Genomic DNA, 19933 nt, shown 5'->3' with positions numbered 1-19933 from the left:
CCTCCGTCGGTCTTCACTGTGACGCTGTGCTACTCCTGTAATTTCTAGTTTAAGCTCCTAGAGGTTATTCTCCTCGATAGATGCAGGCTCTGAACTGCACTTGCTGGGCTCCTGTTATTCTATTCACCTTATGCTGCTAGACGAAACGAACGAGGTTGACGGAGAATTTTTGGCGAGCAAGGTGAAGACACCGTGCAATCACTGTGCAAGGAACTGTACGAGATACTGCCCCTGCTTCAAGGGAGCCGTAGGAAACGAGGGCTTGTGTTTGAGGATGGAGGAGGAAGGACTATAGTATCTCACCGACGGCTACTAGGCTGTAGATTTTTCTTTTCCTCCTCTTCTTCTCTTCTTCTCTTCAGCCTGCCGCTCTTTTCTGGCTTCGTTTGCACAAACCTCCGCCATTCTTTTGCTGGCTCCCGGCGGGCTTCTCTTTTCATTCTCCTTGTTGCTTTCTTTTGTAGTAGCCGGGCTACATTCACGTTCTTTATATCCGATACGTACTGATTCTGACGACGTTCCGTATCGCTACTTTCATTCATTCACTGAGTCTTCGGCTCCTAGTCTTTCTTTTTTTTTCTTTCTTTCTTTTTTCCATTCTATCTAACCCGTTGTAACAACCATGAGAGTCTCTTCGCTCTTCCCCGAAGCCGGCCGCCTCGAGCAGCGCTGGCCGCAGCCCGAGCCTGCCCGCCAAACCCTCACTAGCTTTGTAACCGTGACGACTACTGTGACCGGGCCGACTGCCACCTTTATTCCGGCTGTCCCGGCCACTGACTATGACGACGACGAACTTAGCGACTGGGACTCGGAATTCGACGATGACGACCAGCTTGATTGGGACAAGATTCTCGACACTTACTCTGCCGAGGATCTGGCCTGTGAGTCTGGGGATGAGGGCGATGATACTTCCTCGGCCCTGCCTTCTTCATCCAGCGGTCTAGGTGGCTATGTTCCTAATGTTCCGGGAATTGGTACTGGAACCTCGGTTGGCACAGGCACTGCTGCTCCCCCAGCCGTGGTCCCCAGTGTTTCTTCTGTGCCCCCACCTGCTGTCCCTCCTCCTGCCGCTCCGCCTGCAGCTTCGAGCTCTACTCCTGCTGCTCCTGCGCCTCCAGCAGTGGCTCCTGCCCCGCCCGCTGCCGCCCCGCCCGTCTCCTCGAGCACGGCTCCGACCCCACCTCCTGCCCCACCGGCCCCCGCCTCATCCACCTCTTCAAGTGTGACTCCAACTCCACCTCCTACCCCACCGGCTGTTCTTAGCAGCTCTACTTCGACTTCAACCTCGACCCAGACTGAGACCAAGACGACTACTTCTAGCAGCACCACTTTTTCTACGTCTATTCGCAAGACCAAAACCAAGGCCAAGACTACTGCCACCACACCCTCGTCGACTCCCCTCAGCGACTCCATAATCACCTATGTCGCCACTCCCGCTGCCGTCGAGGATCCCGCCCCTGCTTCAAGTGGAACTTCTTCTATCCTGCTGGGTGGCCTGTACGGCTCCGATCCTTTCCCGACCCTTGCTACCGCCACTCAGTCTGCCACCTCGACTCCTACTCCCGAGCTTTCAACAAACTCTTCCCGCGCGACTGCTGCTGGAATTGCTGTTGGAACTACTGGTAAGTCTTAGTCGTCTTAGGAGCATTAATCCCTGATTAGAAGCCACTAACTCTTCTTTAGCCGGTGTTGTCTTTGCTGCCTCAGCTATCTTCATTCTGGCCCGCATGCACATTCGCCGCAAGGCTGATGCTGCAGGCGACAGATCTGAGGCCGGCTCAAGTGCCGGTAGCAGATCACCTGCGCCCCCTATTTCACCGGTCGCTTCTTCGCCGAGCCACAGCCGTGCCATGACCAACTCTCAGTTGATGGAAGATGTCATGGCCGTGGCTTACGGCAAGGAACTCCCCAAGGCCACTCCTGCACCGCCACCTGAGCCTGTCCAGCTGCCCCCTGGAATGGTCGTTCATGACGGCCGTGCCAGCATTTTCCCGTACTATGATGTTGGAGCCATCATCACCCCTGCCCCTGCAGGTGCTTCCTACGGCTACCAGGACGGCCAGGACTACTCGCCTCCTCCGCACATGATGGCCAATAGCCACTCGCCACCCCGTACGCTAGCCGAACCGTATCTGCCAGACATGGAGGATGGTGAAGCCGGAGATCGCACCACAGTAATGATCTGGATGGGCGGTGTCGATGGGCTCCCTTCACCGAACCTAGCTCCCAACGGAGCCCCTATGACGCCGTTACCGCTGACTCCCAGCGCCGTGGCACCTGTTGTGCCGCGAATTGCCGAGCCGCAGTTGCATCCTGGATACCCGGCCGATACCGAATCATCGGAGCTGGACGAGGCCGTGCGCATTCCATCGATTTACGCATCGCAGCTGCAGGCATCTGGTCCAGCACACCGCAAGAGCTCTTTCTATCCCGATGACCCCATGCCCGAGTTTATGCCTATGCCTGAGTTCTCCCGGCCTGAAAGCCCTTGGGAATGGAACCAGCACGAGGCTCAGGCCCGACATGAAGCCGATGCTAGACGTCGCATGTAATTTTGGCCTACAAAGGTTATTTTTCGTTCTGGATGTGAAGCTGTTGTTAATGAGGACCCTTTATAGAGGATGTTAATGGCAGCAGGCTATAACAGCGGACATATTATTATTTATCCAACTTTTTATCCATCTTCTCTTCTTTGTTTATTCCTTGGCCAAGATTTACTCTTGTTTCTCTTCTTTTATATATTGGACTTTTTTGTCTGTTTTTCCTTTTGTCTGTATGTAATAAAATAGGTATACCAAGTTATGCAGCATGTCCTTCGAGTAGACAAATCTAAGTATGGCTGGTGCGCCCTGTGCGTCCGGAAGAGAATCTGAATCTTGTAAATGCCTAACTCACTGCACCCATTCTATATCCTCAAGATTGAGTAGTTGCAGAATCATCCATCAATATGCCTTAAAGGTTCCTATGTTCTTCACCCAGCTCATCCCATCCCATTGGATCAAGTCCCAGTCCGATGTCTTATCCCGCCTAATTGTCTTGGCTGGTGGTACATAATCACTCTGTCTTATAGTTTTTGTCATTGGCCCCCAGGCCTTTGCCGCGTGCTGCTGTGCTCTAATTATCCCAGTCCAGTCTTATCTGCTTCCTGTTTCCTTGACAAATATCCAAAAGACCCCGGGAGGGGTTGTTTCTTTCTCTCTTTTAGTGGCTAAGACTAGGCAATAAAGCCTCTGATGGAGAGACATATGCGCGATCAAATGTCTGCATATAATCCATCTGACACTTGTGTATAGAGCGCCTAAGAAGCCTCTCATGCATAGCTTCATGCTCCGAGACAAACCGGCTCATGTGGTATGGGGCTTATGGCTGGCTGCATGTTAACGGGCCGCCTCTGCACCCCATTTTTCCTAGATTTATGCTTGCGATCTGATTGGCATCTGAGACATGGCAGAGGGAAAGCTGGGAGCTTGGGTAGACAGGCGCTTTAGCCTCGGCATTTGCTTTGGTTCAAGCCCCTGGTTACGGGTGACGTCCTTGGCATACTACACCTGGCTTTTGGTGACTAGACAGGCCAAGCTGTGGTTCAGCATACACAGTACACAGAAAACACAAAAAGGCGCACCTCCAGACTATATGTGACGTTGTGCATGCAGCTCAACAGGCCATTCAAGTTCCCCAATGTCATCTGCCTTTCCCCTCCCTCCCTCCCTCCTTCTCCCCAAATTATTCACAGCTACTATGATCAAATCTCCACCAAAAATGTCAGAAAATCTGAGCTCTGCTCCCTCTATAGCCTCCTCGGAGCCCGGAACAATCACTACCCCAATCACTGCCCTCAGGAACCGTCCTCTATGGACGCAATTCTAGGTCACAACGGAGCACAGGGTGAACACCTTGTACAGACCAGAATTCCAGTTCCATCCTGGTCACTCTCTACTGGTTGGGCAGCAAAGGAAATTAGGTTTCCCATTTTTTGGGAAGGCATGAGAAGAGGTCCAGCTTTAGCCAATAATGCTTGACTTCAATTTAAAAAACGAGAAAAAAACAAAAAACAAGATACGTGATCGCACAACGCTCCAAAAAGTTCAGCCGAATGTCTCCAAGCAGCAGCAGGATGCCTGTGTAACATGAAGTTATTTGTGGATACGTCCAAACTAGCAGTAACCCGAAAAAAAGTAGCCTCATGGTAGTTGCTAATGAAAGAGCCTAAGTGCCCCACAAAACCCTGACTCGAGCTCTAGAACTAGAGCAACTACGATATCTGCATCCAACCCTTAGTTCTTCCCTCTGTCTTTGTTTTCTTGTCCTCTTCTCCTATTCGCAGTGGAAATAAGGCCCAGCTCGTTAATTCAAAGTTAATTCCTAAGTCCGCCTATACATATGTCACTGACAAATACTCCTCTATAGTGGCCGCAATGACTCGTGTCCTGCCTTGTGCGCTCACCTTCACTCCATATCGCATCTCACATCTCACATCTCATATTTCATACTTCAAATACCGCATATACATCATATGCCTCATATACCTCATATACCTCATGATTCATATGCTTCTTACATCATAACCCCATACCTTTGCCTCATATCTCATATAAACTAGTCGGCATTTAAAAGTCTCCGTAGCTCCAAAATAGTTTCAACCCGGGGCCATTACCATGCTCCAAGCCCGCGCATGGTCCAATCATCAAGTGAGACAACAGCTAAAACGCCTCTTTTTTTTCTCTCTTTTTCTATGTCCAGCGACTAGGGCCGGAGAGAGCTTGGTTGAATTAGCAAGCGATACATAAACTTGAGAAATATAGGAGGCTACATCCATCCGAAAGCGTCGACTCCGATGCATCTATGGGACGATTTCCAGGGTTTGTATAAAACTTTATATGTAATGGGGGCAGAACATGGATCGAGATACCTGCTCACATGTAACACAAGTGGCCCTCAGGGGCCAAAGCGCACCATACTTCGCTGTGCAAGAGGTCCCATATCACCTACAGCTTTGACGCAAAAGGAAAACAATGTGGGACATTGTTCTAGACCGATCTTCGTGAAGATGGCGGTGGTGTTGAAGAATGAGGGAAACAAGAGAGAACAAGACGTGTCGACAAGACCCAGACCCCCAGTGAGCCAATGCTTGATTACCCTTGGTTAGACATTACCCCATCTCTCCGGCTTTCCGTCTCTACACCCTCGTACCAATGCTTGGTGTGTGTGTAATGGTGATGCAGATGTAGCTTCAAGATGTCTAGAAATAGGCCTCCTCACCCTCTGTCTTTTCCATCTTTTTGCTGCTCTTCTTTGCTCTTCATCATCAGCTTCATCAACCAGTTTGTCCTTCATCCTTCGCACTTACTCTTCTTGTCCAATCGACATACACATACATACACACATATACATATCTACGCAACTACTTGAATCGCACCTATACACACAATGGCCTCTGTTCTTACTCTCCGCTCATCTCTCTGGGCTCTCCGCCAATCTGCTTGGTCACTTAGTACGCGGACCATGTCCAGTGCGGCCGGAGCTGCCCTCTCGCACTCTGAGCCTGTATCGCATACCACCCCTCCCCCTTCTATGCCAGCTCGCCATCCCAAAATGCCTCCTAACTACGAGGCCGTCACCGGCGACCTGGAGACTTTTGACCTGCCGACCAGTGTCAGCGGCAGTCGTGAGGACCAGATGCTTGGCCAGCGACTAATTGCTGCTTTTCGTCGGGACGGAATCTTGCAAATCCGTATCCCTAGCATGCAGCAAAATATTGTTGATGATGCTTTTGTGGCTAGCAAAGCCTTTTTCCGCCAGCCACACGCGGAGAAGGCAGCGTTGGTTGATCCCTACAGCTACGGTGGGTACATCGCTTCCGGTGAAGAAATCACCGATGGAATTGCTGACTACTCGGAGATTTACACCGTCACCAAGGATGTGGCACCTACTGATCCACGCTTCAAGCTACCCTGCCACGGCCAGCAGCCTTGGCCTAACAAGACCTTCAAGGATGTCGTGAATCGGTACATGAAGCAGCTGGGAAATACAGGTGATATTATGCTCGGCCTCGCAGAGCTCGGCCTTAATATTCCCCGCGGATCTCTAACCAAGCTGTCCCAGGATGGCTGGCACCATCTTCGGGTTCTTCGGTAAGTCTCAACGTCCAGCCCCCTCCTTTCTTCTTTCTCCCTCCTTCTTTCTCCCACTTTAGTAGCGGGCTTTGATTGCGGCCCCGGCTAACACGATTCAAACGGCAGCTTCCCGCAGAACAACAAGACAAATGGCAAGGGCAAAGATGGTCGTGGCATTGGATCACACACCGACTACGGCATGCTAGTGATTGCCAGCCAGAACGATGTAGGCGGTAAGCTTATTAACCCTAGTATGTCCCCTGTGATGTCATAGCGCTAACATCCTAACCAAGGCCTCTTTATCCGCCCGCCTTACGACGACGAAAAAACGCAGAACTGGGCCAAGTCTGCTGCAGGAGTCAAGGAGAATGATGCAGGCTGGGTCTTTGTGCCTCCAGTTAGCAACGTGTTCACTGTGTTCCCTGGTGACATGCTCCAGTACATGACCAACCACTACCTGCCGTCGACACCGCACAAGGTGGGCTTGAACACAACTGAGCGCTTTGCCTTTGCCTACTTCCATGAGCCCCACTTCGACAGTGTGGTCAAGCCACTGCCTGGGTACAACGGTGGCCAGGAGCCAACCGAGGGCATCCACTACGGCACTCATTTTACTAATATGTTCAAGCGCAACTACCCCGACCGCGTGACGACGCAGCAGTTGCTAAAGGACGGGCGGGAAGTGATGCTAGCACAGCCCGAGTATAGACAGGAGTAGATAACGGGAAGGAGGAAAGGGAAGGAGCAGATGGCGGAGTGCCGTTGGAGAAGTGGAACATGGGGTTTCTTTTGTTCACATGCCGTGCGTGGATTCATTTATCTTTGTGATGTTGCTTTGTTCTCTCTTTCTTTTCTCTTTTGTATATTCCTTTTGTTTTTTCTCTAGCCCATCTGGCGTCTCATTTGTCCGTTTTTTTTAGCACCCATAACCCATACTGTCATTCCAACAGCTGCTCCTCTAGTGTCTTTGCCCTGCTTGAGGCCTGTGCAGGGGCTGACGGTGCTGTCATTTCTGTGTAGTATTTCCTATCTATGCATAGGCCGTTTTCTGATCTATAGTAACTTCCCCCTGCTGTTTTCTTTTTTTTTTTTTAACTTCTCTCTTTTCATGGATCATGCTCAGTCGCGATAGCGGAATTTATAATCAATCTCATCTTGTCTTTCTGCAGGCCTCAAAAACTAGGACGTCGTGTACGGAACCCTAAATATACATATGTAAATGTCCATTCCTTCCTTTAGGGTTAACAAAGGCACAGGAGTTACATGGGCTAGCATCCTACGCCTACTAGGCTGTAAATCTGCAGCCATTTTCGGCAAGTTATTGCCTCCCACTCTTATCTGTCATTGTGATATCAAAAGTCTATATGCACTTTAACAGTATTTCCTTCTGGCCTTGATGCTGTGAAATCCAAGTCAACATGCAGTACGCGGCACGCCAAGATATTGATAGTAGATAGTGAGAGAATTTTTCTTGTTTTCCTTCCAGGAAGGAACAAATAAGTTGACAATGCAAACAGGCAGGTATTATAAATAAGTAACTGCCAGCCCAGCTACCTGCCTGTAATATTCCCCCCGCCCCCCAGCCTAGACGTGAAAACTCTTCGATTCCTACATATTGCTGCCAAGCTTATGCTTTGTTTGATATTGATTGATACTATACCGTTGTCACTTAATTAATATTTGTGCCAATTTCCGTCCGCAACATTGAAATGGGCCGTCCGCCCGTCCCCACTCCGGCCGAGACCCATATCTCGGGCCAATCAAACATTCCGTTATCGCGACCCGCTCATGCCTTAGCTGCTTCTGCTGTTGCCGCTGAGCTAGGATGCAACACGCTGACGGGCCTAGATCCCGCCGTGGCTGCTCGTCGGCTCGATGAGATCGGACCTAATGATCTTGGCGATGCCCCTGGAGTGCAGCCTCTGCGAATTGTGATTGCGCAGATCGCCAATGCCATGACCATGGTACTGATTATGGCCATGGCTGTTTCGTTCGGCATTCGCTCGTGGATCGAGGGCGGTGTTGTGGCTGGCGTTATTGGCCTCAACATTGTCGTCGGCTTCTTCCAGGAATATTCAGCCGAAAAGACTATGGACTCTCTACGATCACTGAGCTCGCCCACCGGTACTGTTATCCGCAACGGCGAGAGCAAGGTCGTGCCATCGAGTGAAATTGTGCCTGGCGATCTTATCACGGTCAAGATGGGTGATACTATTCCGGCTGACATGCGGTAAGAAAGATACCCAAGTGTAAACCCCGATGCTGATCCAGTTCTAATCATCACTTTTTTCCCCTGCTCTAGTCTTGTTGAGGCCGTCAACCTGGAGACCGATGAAGCTCTTCTTACCGGTGAATCTCTCCCCGTGCGCAAGAATGCCGCCCTGCAGTTCAATGACTCTACCGGGCCTGGAGACCGCCTTAATGTAGCCTATAGTAGCTCAACTGTGACCAAGGGCCGTGCCACAGGCGTCGTCTTCGCTACCAGTGTGTACACTGAGGTGGGTGCCATTGCTGCTGCCCTCCGCAAGCAGGACTCGCGCTCGCGTCAGCCCAAGCGCAACAGCCAGGGCAAGGTTACTCCTTTCCGCTACCTCGAAGCTTACACACTAACAACTACCGATGCCATCGGCCGTTTCCTTGGTGTCAACATCGGCACACCTCTGCAGCGTAAGCTATCCAAGCTGGCTGTCCTGCTCTTTGGAATTGCTGTAGTCTGTGCCCTAATTGTTCTCGGTGCCAACAAGTTTGATGCATCGCAAGAAGTCATCATCTACGCTGTTGCTACTGGCTTATCCATGATCCCTGCCTCACTGGTTGTCGTGCTGACCATTACCATGGCTGCCGGCACAAAGCGCATGGTCCAACGCAACGTGATTGTGCGCAACCTACGCTCCCTAGAGGCTCTGGGTGCTGTTACTGATATTTGCTCCGACAAGACTGGCACGCTGACCCAGGGCAAGATGGTTGCCCGCGGCGCTTGGATCCCGGCCTTTGGCACCTGTACTGTTGACCCATCCAGCGCACCGTTTGACCCATCGGAGGGCTCCCTGCGCTATGTTCCCGCACAGCCAAGACAGGCTAACCTCACCTCTGGAAGCCCTGTTGGTTCTGTGCTTTCCCCCAGCGCCCTTCTGCAGTCCGGAAAAGAGCCTCTTCTAGACTTTCTCACTGTTGCATCTCTCGCCAACCTCGCCACTATCGTCAAGAAGGATGGCGCTTGGCATGCACACGGCGACCCTACGGAAATTGCCATTCAGGTTTTTGCTTCTCGTTTTGATTACAACCGATTGCGCTTTCTTCATGGTGATAACCCCGAGTGGAGCGAGGTGTCTGAACTCCCCTTTGACTCTGATGTCAAGCGCATGTCTGTTGTTGTGCGCCATAATTCCAGCGGCGAGCTTTTTGCCTTGACCAAGGGCGCTGTTGAGCGTGTCATTGAGGCTTGCACCGGATATGTTGCTTCTGATGACGGGCAGGTTGTTCCTCTAACAGAGAAATTCAAAGCCGAGATTCTACGCAACATGGAGACTTTCGCAGGCATGGGTCTCCGTGTCTTGGCCCTTGCCTCAAAGCCATACCCCTTTGCTGTTGAAAACGATGATGTTGTCCCCCGTGAGAATGTGGAAAGCAACCTAGTTTTCCGCGGTCTCATCGGTCTGTATGATCCACCCCGTGCCGAGTCTGCCTCCGCTGTTCGCCAGTGCCATGAAGCGGGTATTTCCGTTCATATGCTCACTGGTGACCACCCTGAGACTGCTAAGGCTATTGCCATGGATGTTGGAATTCTACCGGCTTCAATGGGACGTGTGGCAGCAGATATTGCCAAGATCATGGTCATGACAGCTACGCAGTTTGACTCACTGACCGATGATGATATCGACCAGCTCCCGGTTCTTCCCCTAGTAATTGCCCGTTGTGCCCCAGCTACCAAAGTTCGTATGATTGAAGCTCTGCATCGCCGGAACAAATTCGTAGCCATGGTGAGTACTTGTCCATATATATATATACAGCCAACCGCTTGATTCTCTATACCTCATCGACTCTCTTTTCGTTATGTTGCTAACTCTATTTTCTCTAGACTGGTGATGGTGTCAACGACTCGCCTTCCCTTCGTCGTGCCGACGTCGGAATTGCCATGGGTCAGACCGGATCTGATGTAGCCAAAGACGCTTCGGATATTGTTCTTGCTGATGACAATTTTGCCTCCATCGTAGCCGCTATTGAGGAAGGCCGCCGCATCTTTGATAACATCCAAAAGTTCGTACTCCATGTCCTCGCCGAGAACATTGCCCAGGCCGGCACCTTGCTTGTTGGGCTTGCTTTCAAGGATGGCCGGGGGCTTTCAGTGTTCCCGTTAGCCCCTGTTGAGATTGTCTGGATCATCATGGCTACCTCGGGCATGCCCGACATGGGTCTCGGTTTCGAGCATGCTGTGCCGGATATCATGCGCCGCCCGCCACAGTCTCTCAGCACCGGCATTTTTACAATGGAATTCCTGGTCGACATGGTAGCCTATGGCCTCTGGATAACGGCCCTATGCCTTGGCAGCTTCACTCTCGTAGTGTTTGGATTTGGCGATGGCGATCTAGGTTTCCAATGCAATGATAGCTACAACGACACATGCGATGTTGTATTCCGTGCACGTGCCACGACATTTGCCTGTCTAACGTGGTTTGCACTGTTCCTAGCCTGGGAAATGGTTGATATGCGCCGGTCTTTCTTTGCCGCACCTTCTTTCTCTATTGACGGTTTGAAGCACTGGGCGCGCACCCTGTGGCGTAACCAGTTCCTATTCTGGGCTATTATTGTTGGTTTTGCAACGCTGTTCCCACTACTTTACATACCTGTCATCAACACCAAGGTCTTCAAGCACAAGGGCATCAGCTGGGAGTGGGCCATTGTATTCATTGCCACCGGCTTATTCTTTGTTGGCGTGGAGAGTTGGAAGTGGGCCAAACGTGTGTTTTTCAGACGCCAGGCCAAAAAGACCCAGGGCGCTGTATGGAAGAATCTGGACATTGAGCAACGCGCCTTTGGAGAATTCTTTGAGCAGCGCGAGGAGAAAATCAATCCCACGGGATCTGACTCTTTTAAGCTAAACGAGAAGCAAGACACTAAAACGGAAGATCAGGCTACTACAATCCCAGACAAAGCTGAACAGGAGCAAGCCATCGCTGACACCGGAAGACAATGACTATGCAGGGGAGGAAAGCCCCGGAATTACATCATTGAGGAGAGTGAGCACCTGAATAAGGGAGAGGGAGAAGCGACGGTGAAGGGTGCAGTGGAAGGAGAGGCTTCGTACAGGGCTAGAGGTGAGGCTAGTTTGATAGGACGTGGTCTGTACACATCAGGGGAGGGGGTTGGCTTGATGGGAGATAGCCAGGCAGGAAAGATACTACTTGCATATAGAGCTGGACATGCATTTGTCCATTCCATAGCTAGATGCCGCAAGATCGGCCGTGCGAAGATCTTGAATATACTATTTACATCACGTGATACTACACAACCAACATCACGTGTGACGGTCAGGAACGCGTCTAAAAATAGATCAGGAAAAAGTTTCAGTCAAGGCGAAAAAAAAAAAAAGACGCGTAATATATATATACACATTGAAACAAGAAACGCGGGTATCTATCAAGCTCATATATATCCAAACATAAAGAAAAGACGAAACGGAATCCTTCTTTTTCCGTTACTGCAGCACCGCCACCGCCGCTGTTGCCGCAAATGATGCGGCCAGTATACCCCACGCTGGCCTTGGACCCCAGCCAGCGCTCTGTGGGCCATCGGGGATGCTGGAACTGCTGGAACTGCTGGAACTTCCCGAATTGCTAGAACTGCCGGAACTTCCAGAATTGCTAGAGCTATGGCTTGACGTGTAGGACGATTCGGTGTTGATACTGCTACCGCCAGTTGGGACCGTGTATGAATTGAATGTGGCATTGGCATTAACTACCGGCACGGGATCACCGACTCGCACCTTTTCGCCAGTGGGGTACATGAGGTTGTACACAGGCAGCGAAGTGCAGGGGATCGGGGTACCAAGGCTATGCGAGCACTGGGTTGGTTCTGGGCGGGGAAGTCAACAAGCTCGCACGTCTCATCGTAACCCCACTGGCAGGTAGCGTCAAGGAGGTTGTACAGCACGTAGTTCTGGGCAACGTACGAGTCCTCCTGCTCAAGACACGAGGCTAGGAAGTTAATGCTGTTAGAGGCACTAAGCGGCAATCTGGAGTCTTCCGTGTGAATCAAGTCGGCACATTCGGATGCGTCGACGTCCTCGTACTCCATCTCCACAGGACCACCACTAATGGGGCTTTTAGCAGCCGAGTCACCGGTTAGGAGGTAATTCCAGGCGTCGTAGCTAATATCGTAAGCACCCTGTGACTGGTCGATACGCAGCAGGTTAACAGTCCGTGTTTTGTTGTATGTTAACGAAACGCAGATGTTGTTGCAGGACACACTGGCCGGCCAGTAGGCCACGCGGTCTGTGTCAATATAGCATCCTAGCACACCGATGGATGACGAGTAGGTGTCGTGCGGTGTAGCAAAGACAGTGCCGGAGTCGGCAAGGCCGGGAGCTATGTAGGCAAAGAAGCCAAGGCCTAGCTGTCGCAATGTAAGCGGCATCAATTCGGATTGGTGGTTGAGGGTTGCTAGGTTTTCGGCACGAGAGAGTGAAACGGGAGTACAAAAGAGACTCCGACAAGGCAAGACAAGAGAGCGGCAGCCCAGAAACTCGGACAGAAAGAAGGTTGTCTTAGGGAGCGACGGGCGGATGAAGTACCGTGAAGGATCGCGATGAATCCGAGCTAAGGTTCAATAAACAACGACTGGACTAATAAAAACTGAAGAATAAGGAATGGTGCGGGACGAACGGACAGACTCTTATAGATATCAATGCCCAAAAATCGTCACCCGATAGTTTTGCTGTTGTGCTGTAGCAAGCTTGTTGTTTGTTGTTGACATTGTTGCAAGGAAGAAGGGAGAGAAGGAAGGGGGGAAAAAAAAAAAAAGGTGTTCAAGGCAAGGGGACAAGCGAGGGAGAACAAAGAGGACAGGCAAAAAGGGAAGACGAGATGGCCCAGGGTCCCTCACCCAAAGGGGGCGAAGGCACGAAATAACTGCGATGTTGGGACAGGGTGGCTTTGTGCCCAGTTAAAGTGTGTTAAGGTGTATTAAGGTCAGTGTTAAGCAGCCATCAAGAACTTTCAGGGCCAGAAACTGGCCAAGTCTCGGAAATTACAAGGCGGGTCGTCAGAACTGGCAAGGGAGGGGGGGGAGAGAGGAGGACAAGTCAAGACTTATGCGGAAGTCGGATAATAAGGTTGACGGGCCCCTGTGTAGAAGATTAGAAGGTTACAAGGCTAATACAGGGCTCTCTACCGTATCCATAGGCTCTCACGTGGGATAATACAGGGCCCAGTCTCACAACCGCTAATGACTTTGACCATGTAGGTTGTCGAGGAAGCCTGCGACCAACCCTTATGGCTTTACATTCTTTGATATTAGGGTTTTTCTTCACCGCCATCCTTATGTAACACGCCATTGGCTTGCTGCCCTCTCATGCAGGGGAGAACTGACAAAAAGCTTTGGAATTGTGGAGCCTCAGGTACCTCAGCTTTTTTTTTTTTTCATAGCTTTGGGAGTTTGTGAGCGTTTATTAGGGTTTGCGCCTGGTGGCCCGGAACTATTCGGGTCCGAGTTAGTGAGGAAGGGATGATTTAAGGACGATGTTGATTGGCGCAGGAAAGGGAGGGGCCCATAAAAAAGAAGACTGAAGAAGAGCGCGAAGAATGACATCTCCCGCGTTGCGGGCTTTTTCCCATTATCTAGTGGAGTGACAAGGGGCTTACGCCTGCTCTCATTTATCCATAATAAGAGGTGAGCTGTATTATATGGATGAATATTTTAATGTGCATGCATAAAACATGTTGGTGTTCGTGTTCGCGGTGCAGACAGGTTCTCGACTCCACGGAAGTTTAATGGAGACAAACGCATCCTGAGTAAGGAAGCATAAGAGGATCTAGATGCTCAAAAATACATTGACTTGGGATACAGCCATACAGGTGCATATGTAAGTATGTATATGTTGCCAAGTATATACATGTCAGACCCACACTGGTCTAGCTTTCTGCATCGAAACGAAGCAAATAGCAATTGCGCCATCCGGTTTAACACGTGCAGGAAGAGCAGGCCGAGACCCTATTCTTCCGCTGAAGGAAAAATGTACTGAAGACACAAGGCCAGCCAGAAAAAAAAGAAAAAAAAAAGCGAGCGAGCGACGAAGAGCCGGGCGTGTACAACAGCTGAGATCAAAGGGCTGCAGAGTTTTCACTGATTGCCTTTTGTCTGGGGTTAGTTGCTTGCATTGCTCGCAATTGCCTCTCTCGGACTTGGCCTTGTTACTATTGCTTGCTATGCAGGCTTTTGAGGAAGGGCCAGACAGAGAGAACAGGCCGCGGCCGAGAAAAAGAAGAGAAGAAAAGCTTTGTGGCTTTCTAGCAAGCGACCTTGGCTCTTTGCAATTATGACAACTAAGACAGAGCTTATTCGTCTTCTCACAGAAAAGATTTCCCTCATACCGAAAGTGGACGGAAGGAAACTTGCCATTACGGAAGGAGTAGTAAAAATAAGGGAGCACCTCTTTCCTGTTCTAGACCAAAGCGGTAGCTGCCTCTGGATATCCGAGGTCTTCTGCTTGCGAAAAATCTGCTTATAAAGAGTCTTTGACAATCGCCTGGTTTTATTTGGTTTTCTCCTTCTTCTATATATGTTTCTTCTTGATATCGAACTCTACGTACCGCTTGCTGGATGGGCTTTTGCTGTGTTTCTTCTCTGCTAAGGGATTAGCCGCTTTTTGCCTCGCACTGACACCCCGCCATCAGAAAAACAAGTGGAACTAAATTTTCGAGGTTTTTTTTTTATTTTACTTTTCTTCGGCTTTTGTTTTTTAAACTTTCTTTTTTTCTCTCTTTGTGTTGATCTCCTTGGTCTTAACAGGCTCTAAGATTTGTCTGAAAGTCTGAAAGTCTGGCATCTCGGCTCTTTTCTCTTCTGTTGTTTTCTTTCGCCATTGAGCGACCGCTGACCTTGCCACAATCTTGCGTCTCACTCCGAAAGCCCTTCTCGATTGTCTCTCTCCCTCTCGATCTGGTTGTCTCGCTTTGCCGCATCCGCTTCGCATCGGCCCGCTTCGGAATATCTCTTTTTTTTTCTTGCCTTCTTTTCACTTGAAATCTCGACCGAGTCCATTTCTCAACGGCGCTTTGCTTTTACTTCGTGGCCAAAATGGTTAGAAATATCGTTGTTCTGGGCGGCAATTCACACCCCAAGCTCGTCGAGAGCATCTGCAACATCCTGGGCATTCAGGCTTGTGATCGCAACCTTAGCAAGTTCTCGGTCGGTGAGTCTCGCTGTGAGATCCAGGATTCAGTGCGTGGGAAGGACGTCTTCATCATCCAAACAGCTAGCGGCAAAGTCAATGATAACTTTATCGACCTGTGCATCATGATTTCGGCCTGCAAGACCGGCTCGGCCCGTCGCATTACCGTGGTCATGCCACTTTTCCCCTACTCGAGACAACCCGATGTCCCCTATGCCAAGACTGGCGCTCCCCTGGCTAGCAGCCGCACCCATGGCAAATCGGACTACACCTTTGAAAGTGTGCCTGGGACTCCCCATCCCAATGTGAACAAAACTGCCAGTTTTAATAGCTCTACAGATATTACCGAACAGCTGGCTAGCTCTTCGCTCAGCACTCCCAGCGGCACTACCCACCCCGACGCTAATGGCTACATTAGCAAGGAGCTGCAGGTCAACCCTGGCTACAAGCAGTGGATTGCTCAGCCTGGAGCCCTAATTGCCGATCTGCTGACTTGCGCTGGTGCCGACCACATCCTGACCATGGACCTACACGACAGTCAGTTCCAGGGCTTCTTCGACAAGCCCGTAGACAATCTTTATGGCCGTCCGCTGCTGAAGCGCTACATTACGCAGTACATTGACAATTACCAAGATGCAGTTATTGTCAGTCCTGATGCCGGTGGCGCCAAGCGCGCTACAGCCATTGCTGACAGCTTGCTAATGGATTTCGCTCTGATTCACAAGGTAGGAAGATGACGAGAAGCTGCGAGCTGCCGCTCAAAAGAATGAAGACGGCCTTTTGGAGACGAGTTTGACTGACTTTTTTGGCCTTTCCTTCCTTTTCTTGCTATAGGAGCGCAAGCCCATTAGAATCAACGACAAGCACAACGCCACGATGATGCTGGTTGGCAAGGTCAAAGGCAAGGTCTGCATTATGATTGACGATCTTGCTGATACGGCCAATACCATCACTCGTGCTGCCCGCGTGCTCAAGCGAGAAGGTGCCGTGGCCGTATACTCGCTGCTTACTCATGGAATCTTCAGCGGCGATGCCTTGCAACGGCTGGCCCAGAGCGATGTCGATAAGGTGGTTGTCACCAACACGGTTCCGCAAGACGAGCACAAGGCTATACTAGGGGCGAAACTGGATGTGCTAGATGTGGGTTGATTCACCGTATTTGCCTGCTTGCTAGTGGCCGAACGCTGTTTGCTAACGTTTTTTTTCTATTTTTCTCCTTTAGATTGCACCTTCGTTCGCTGAAGCCTGTCGCCGAATCCACTTTGGAGAGTCTCTGAATGTATTGTTCTAGAGTTTTTTTCCTTTTAATTATCATGAGTGTTTAAGGCAAAGACGAGAGTTGGTTGTCATCCTAAAGCAGGGCTGTGACGTCATCTAGTGACATGCCCTTTTTCCTTTTTCTCTTTTCCTCCCCTAACGAACAACAAATCCCGGTAGCCACTGGGCCAAGCAACGAACCAGGCAGGACTTGGGGGTGGATGAAAAGCTAGAAAAGAAACAAAGCCCCCCAAAAAAAGAACACACATAAACACGCAAAATCTATCACGCGATGGTTGGCGGCAGAGATATATTCGGCAGAACGAACGTCTGAAGGAACAAAATCCGAAAGAAACAAAAAAAGACGCCCAAAAAAGCAATTCGCCTTGGCAGGCGGGCAACGAGACGGGGATGCAGGGTGGGTAGACAACGGCGTTCTCAGGATATTTTTGATTTATTTTTCTCACTTATTCTTTTTCCCTTTACATCCACATCAATTTTATTTACATTCTATTTATTGCGTTAGAACCGAATGGGAGGGTGGCGAGTAAGAGAGGAGGCTCCTGATAGATGAACAAGACGAGACGCATGATATGAGGCCAGCTCGGTCGGGACCGCGACAGAGGGCAAGGCAAGATATGCGTTGTTCCGTGCTTCTCAGCTCTCGTCAGTTCGGCTCGGACTTTTTTCTTTTTCGTTGTTTTGTTTTTTTTTATCTTTTTTTTTTTTTGCTCAACACCGAAGTCGGCTCGGCTCGTCAAAGCAAAGAGCTCTGAAGAGGAGAAAGAAAAGGAAGCCCATTCGCTTCCTTTCTGTCTAACCCCTTCCGCAAGAAGATTAGCTGCATGACTTGTCGAGTCGTTGAAATTTTCTCTTTCACGTTATCGCAGACACAGCAAAAGCCGGTTGTTCCTGACAGTGGAGGGTATTTTTTATTTTACTTTGTTTCTCCTTGGCTATTTGCTTCTTCCCCCCCTCGCCGCCATATCCTTGACTTTGCTGCGGCTTGCACAAGGTGAGTTGAGGGCCTGTCGGTATTTTGTTTCATCCTTTTTGCCTCATTTATATACCGGCGTCTTGCTATAGCTTGCCGTTTCTATCTCTCCCCTACAACAACTTGGCCTGATTCACCGTTGGCCATGACCCAACTGCAGTCACCGCCGCAGGCCCGACCTGACGGTGATGGCAGTTCTACCAACACTTATGTTGACTATGTACAAACAGCCGTCGAAGCTGCGTTTCTGGTATGAGTACACCATCCAAGCTAACGCCAATGTGTGTCGCATGAAGGATCTGCTGCTAACACGCCTGCCAGATCTACTCCGGTTACAAGCACAAGTTTCTCACTTACTTTGTCTTCATCCCGGCTGGAATCTTCGCTATTCTCGCTGCTTGTTTTGGTGTCGATGTTTTCTTTAACCACGTGCACATCTCGTTCCCAGCATCGGTGGCATGTCTGCTGCTTTTGTTTGCTATGCTAGTTGGCGCCGAGCAGGTCTTGGGGCCACATCGGACGCGGAAGCTGGTTGGATGGATCGATATTCCAGTGAGCCCTTGACCCTTGGCCCTTTCTATCGCTTCTGTGTTTTTTTTTCACATGTGAACTAACTATTCCCTTGTCTCGCTAGGCTGGCTGGGCCTTGCGCTGGATCAACATCTTTTTTGCGCCCTCGTTTGTCATGCTTCCACTTAGTCCATCTATTGGTATCTCGGAAGTTCTCAAGATGATTGCGGTTTTCGGTATATCTTCTGGCCTCTTTCCACATTGTACTCGCGTCGTCTCTAACACCTTCTCTCCCAGTCCTCGGATTCATCATCATGATGGCCTTTTGTGCTTGGTTCACGCGGCTTTTACAGCTGGTCACCGGCACATCTAAACGCTCGGCTGCTGCACGTGCTGAAGAACTCCACATTGCCGATACGGATGAAATCCCTATGACAGCCATGAACATGACCCCACTGACAGATCTGGGGGATCCGACGGCGACCCCTGCCATTGGGTCGCCGTCTAGGTCCGGGTCACCATTTACTCCTGGGTCACCACGGACGCCAGGATCTCCCCATATTCCCGGAACCCCGCGCACTCACTGGTCCCCTCCTGTTCCAGGCACACCCGGTCTAGAAATATCTCCAGCGACCTCCAAGTTCGGTATAAACACCCCTGCCCCTGTTCTCCTCCATGGCTCACCAGTCGCAGTGCCCGGCAAGGTATCATCTCCGCAGTCTCTGCCTCCGCAAATTGGGGCTCTTGTTGCACCACAGCCAACCCGCGCCCAGCGCTGGGCATCTGTTGTTCTGGCGAATCAAGATGCTGTTCTCTATGGCCTTGTTCTTGTCTTTATTGGGATTCCTCTATTTTTTGCCGCCCATTATGCCATGCCCTTACACTTAGCTATTACTATTCTTGCGTTTCAGGCTGCCATGCAGATTCCTGCAACATGGAGACGTTTCCTGCATCCAGTGCTCGTATCAGCCCTGTTCACCGTGTTGATCATCTGGGCCTTTGGCGCTATGCGTGGCCTTTCCTTGACCAAATCGCTTCACAGCTACAAGACTGGTGCAAATTACCTTGTACTTTGGGAGTCCGGAGCTGGGGCTTTGCCCAAGCCCGGCGCTGGCGACATCTTCAGCACTGTGCTAGACGCTAGTATCGTAGCGCTTGCGTTGCCAATGTACCAGTACCGCCGTGAGCTGCGAGAGCACTTTGTCGCAATTACGGTGCCTAATGTCGTCATGTCTATCGGCTCACTGTTCGCGTATCCCTACATCTGTAGTGCCATCGGTATTCAGGCCGAACGTGCACTAGCTTTCAGTGCTCGCAGCCTGACGCTTGCACTGGCTCTGCCAGCCGTGGCGAACCTTGGCGGCGACTCGTACACCATTGCAGCTGTAGCCATTATGAGCGGCATCATTGGTGTGCTCACTGGCACCAAGATCTTGGCGTGGCTGAAAATCCCCGAAGATGATTATGTCACACGCGGCGTCACGCTGGGAGCAAATTCATCGGCTCTAGCAACAGCCATGCTCCTGCGCTCGGACCCGAGAGCTGCAGCTCTGTCAAGCCTATCTATGAGTCTGTTTGGAGCCATTACCGTCCTGTTTACGTCTATCCCAGCCATTGTGAACATTGTGCGATCGCTAGTAGGACTGTAGAGACACAGAATTCGCAGTATAT

General features: G+C 50.5%; 6 protein-coding genes across 6 annotated transcripts; 5 read left to right on the top strand and 1 right to left on the bottom strand.

Moving 5' to 3' along the window:
- Nucleotides 1–622: 622 nt before the first annotated feature.
- On the top strand, nucleotides 623–2552 carry HOO65_050736 (uncharacterized protein; the record flags this gene model as incomplete). The annotated part of the gene is made up of 2 exons (XM_071003272.1): nucleotides 623–1622; nucleotides 1684–2552. 2 exons carry the CDS (start codon nucleotides 623–625, stop codon nucleotides 2550–2552), a joined length of 1869 nt encoding a protein of 622 aa, XP_070858795.1.
- A 2875-nt stretch (nucleotides 2553–5427) lies between these two features.
- Nucleotides 5428–6831, top strand: HOO65_050735 (2-oxoglutarate-dependent ethylene/succinate-forming enzyme; the record flags this gene model as incomplete). The annotated part of the gene is made up of 3 exons (XM_071003376.1): nucleotides 5428–6131; nucleotides 6240–6346; nucleotides 6407–6831. The coding sequence occupies 3 exons, from the start codon at nucleotides 5428–5430 to the stop codon at nucleotides 6829–6831; spliced, it is 1236 nt and encodes a 411-aa protein (XP_070858794.1).
- A 991-nt stretch (nucleotides 6832–7822) lies between these two features.
- On the top strand, nucleotides 7823–11307 carry HOO65_050734 (Sodium transport ATPase 5; the record flags this gene model as incomplete). Its single annotated transcript, XM_071003133.1, has 3 exons — nucleotides 7823–8343; nucleotides 8416–10093; nucleotides 10192–11307. The coding sequence occupies 3 exons, from the start codon at nucleotides 7823–7825 to the stop codon at nucleotides 11305–11307; spliced, it is 3315 nt and encodes a 1104-aa protein (XP_070858793.1).
- Nucleotides 11308–11808: 501 nt separating this feature from the next.
- Nucleotides 11809–13085, bottom strand: HOO65_050733 (uncharacterized protein; the record flags this gene model as incomplete). Its single annotated transcript, XM_071003405.1, has 3 exons — nucleotides 11809–12163; nucleotides 12214–12725; nucleotides 13035–13085. The coding sequence occupies 3 exons, from the start codon at nucleotides 13083–13085 to the stop codon at nucleotides 11809–11811; spliced, it is 918 nt and encodes a 305-aa protein (XP_070858792.1).
- Nucleotides 13086–15407: 2322 nt separating this feature from the next.
- HOO65_050732 (Ribose-phosphate pyrophosphokinase 5) lies at nucleotides 15408–16650 on the top strand (the record flags this gene model as incomplete). The annotated part of the gene is made up of 2 exons (XM_071003418.1): nucleotides 15408–16226; nucleotides 16336–16650. The coding sequence occupies 2 exons, from the start codon at nucleotides 15408–15410 to the stop codon at nucleotides 16648–16650; spliced, it is 1134 nt and encodes a 377-aa protein (XP_070858791.1).
- Nucleotides 16651–17897: 1247 nt separating this feature from the next.
- On the top strand, nucleotides 17898–19911 carry HOO65_050731 (uncharacterized protein; the record flags this gene model as incomplete). Its single annotated transcript, XM_071003260.1, has 4 exons — nucleotides 17898–18002; nucleotides 18074–18304; nucleotides 18387–18498; nucleotides 18560–19911. The coding sequence occupies 4 exons, from the start codon at nucleotides 17898–17900 to the stop codon at nucleotides 19909–19911; spliced, it is 1800 nt and encodes a 599-aa protein (XP_070858790.1).
- Between the last annotated feature and the right edge of the window lie 22 nt (nucleotides 19912–19933).

This window comes from Ceratocystis lukuohia (assembly GCF_044167205.1).
Source record: "Ceratocystis lukuohia strain C4212 chromosome Unknown Supercontig5_pilon, whole genome shotgun sequence".
Taxonomy (NCBI): Eukaryota; Fungi; Ascomycota; class Sordariomycetes; order Microascales; family Ceratocystidaceae; genus Ceratocystis; species Ceratocystis lukuohia.
This window is presented reverse-complemented; position numbering and strand designations above follow the sequence as displayed.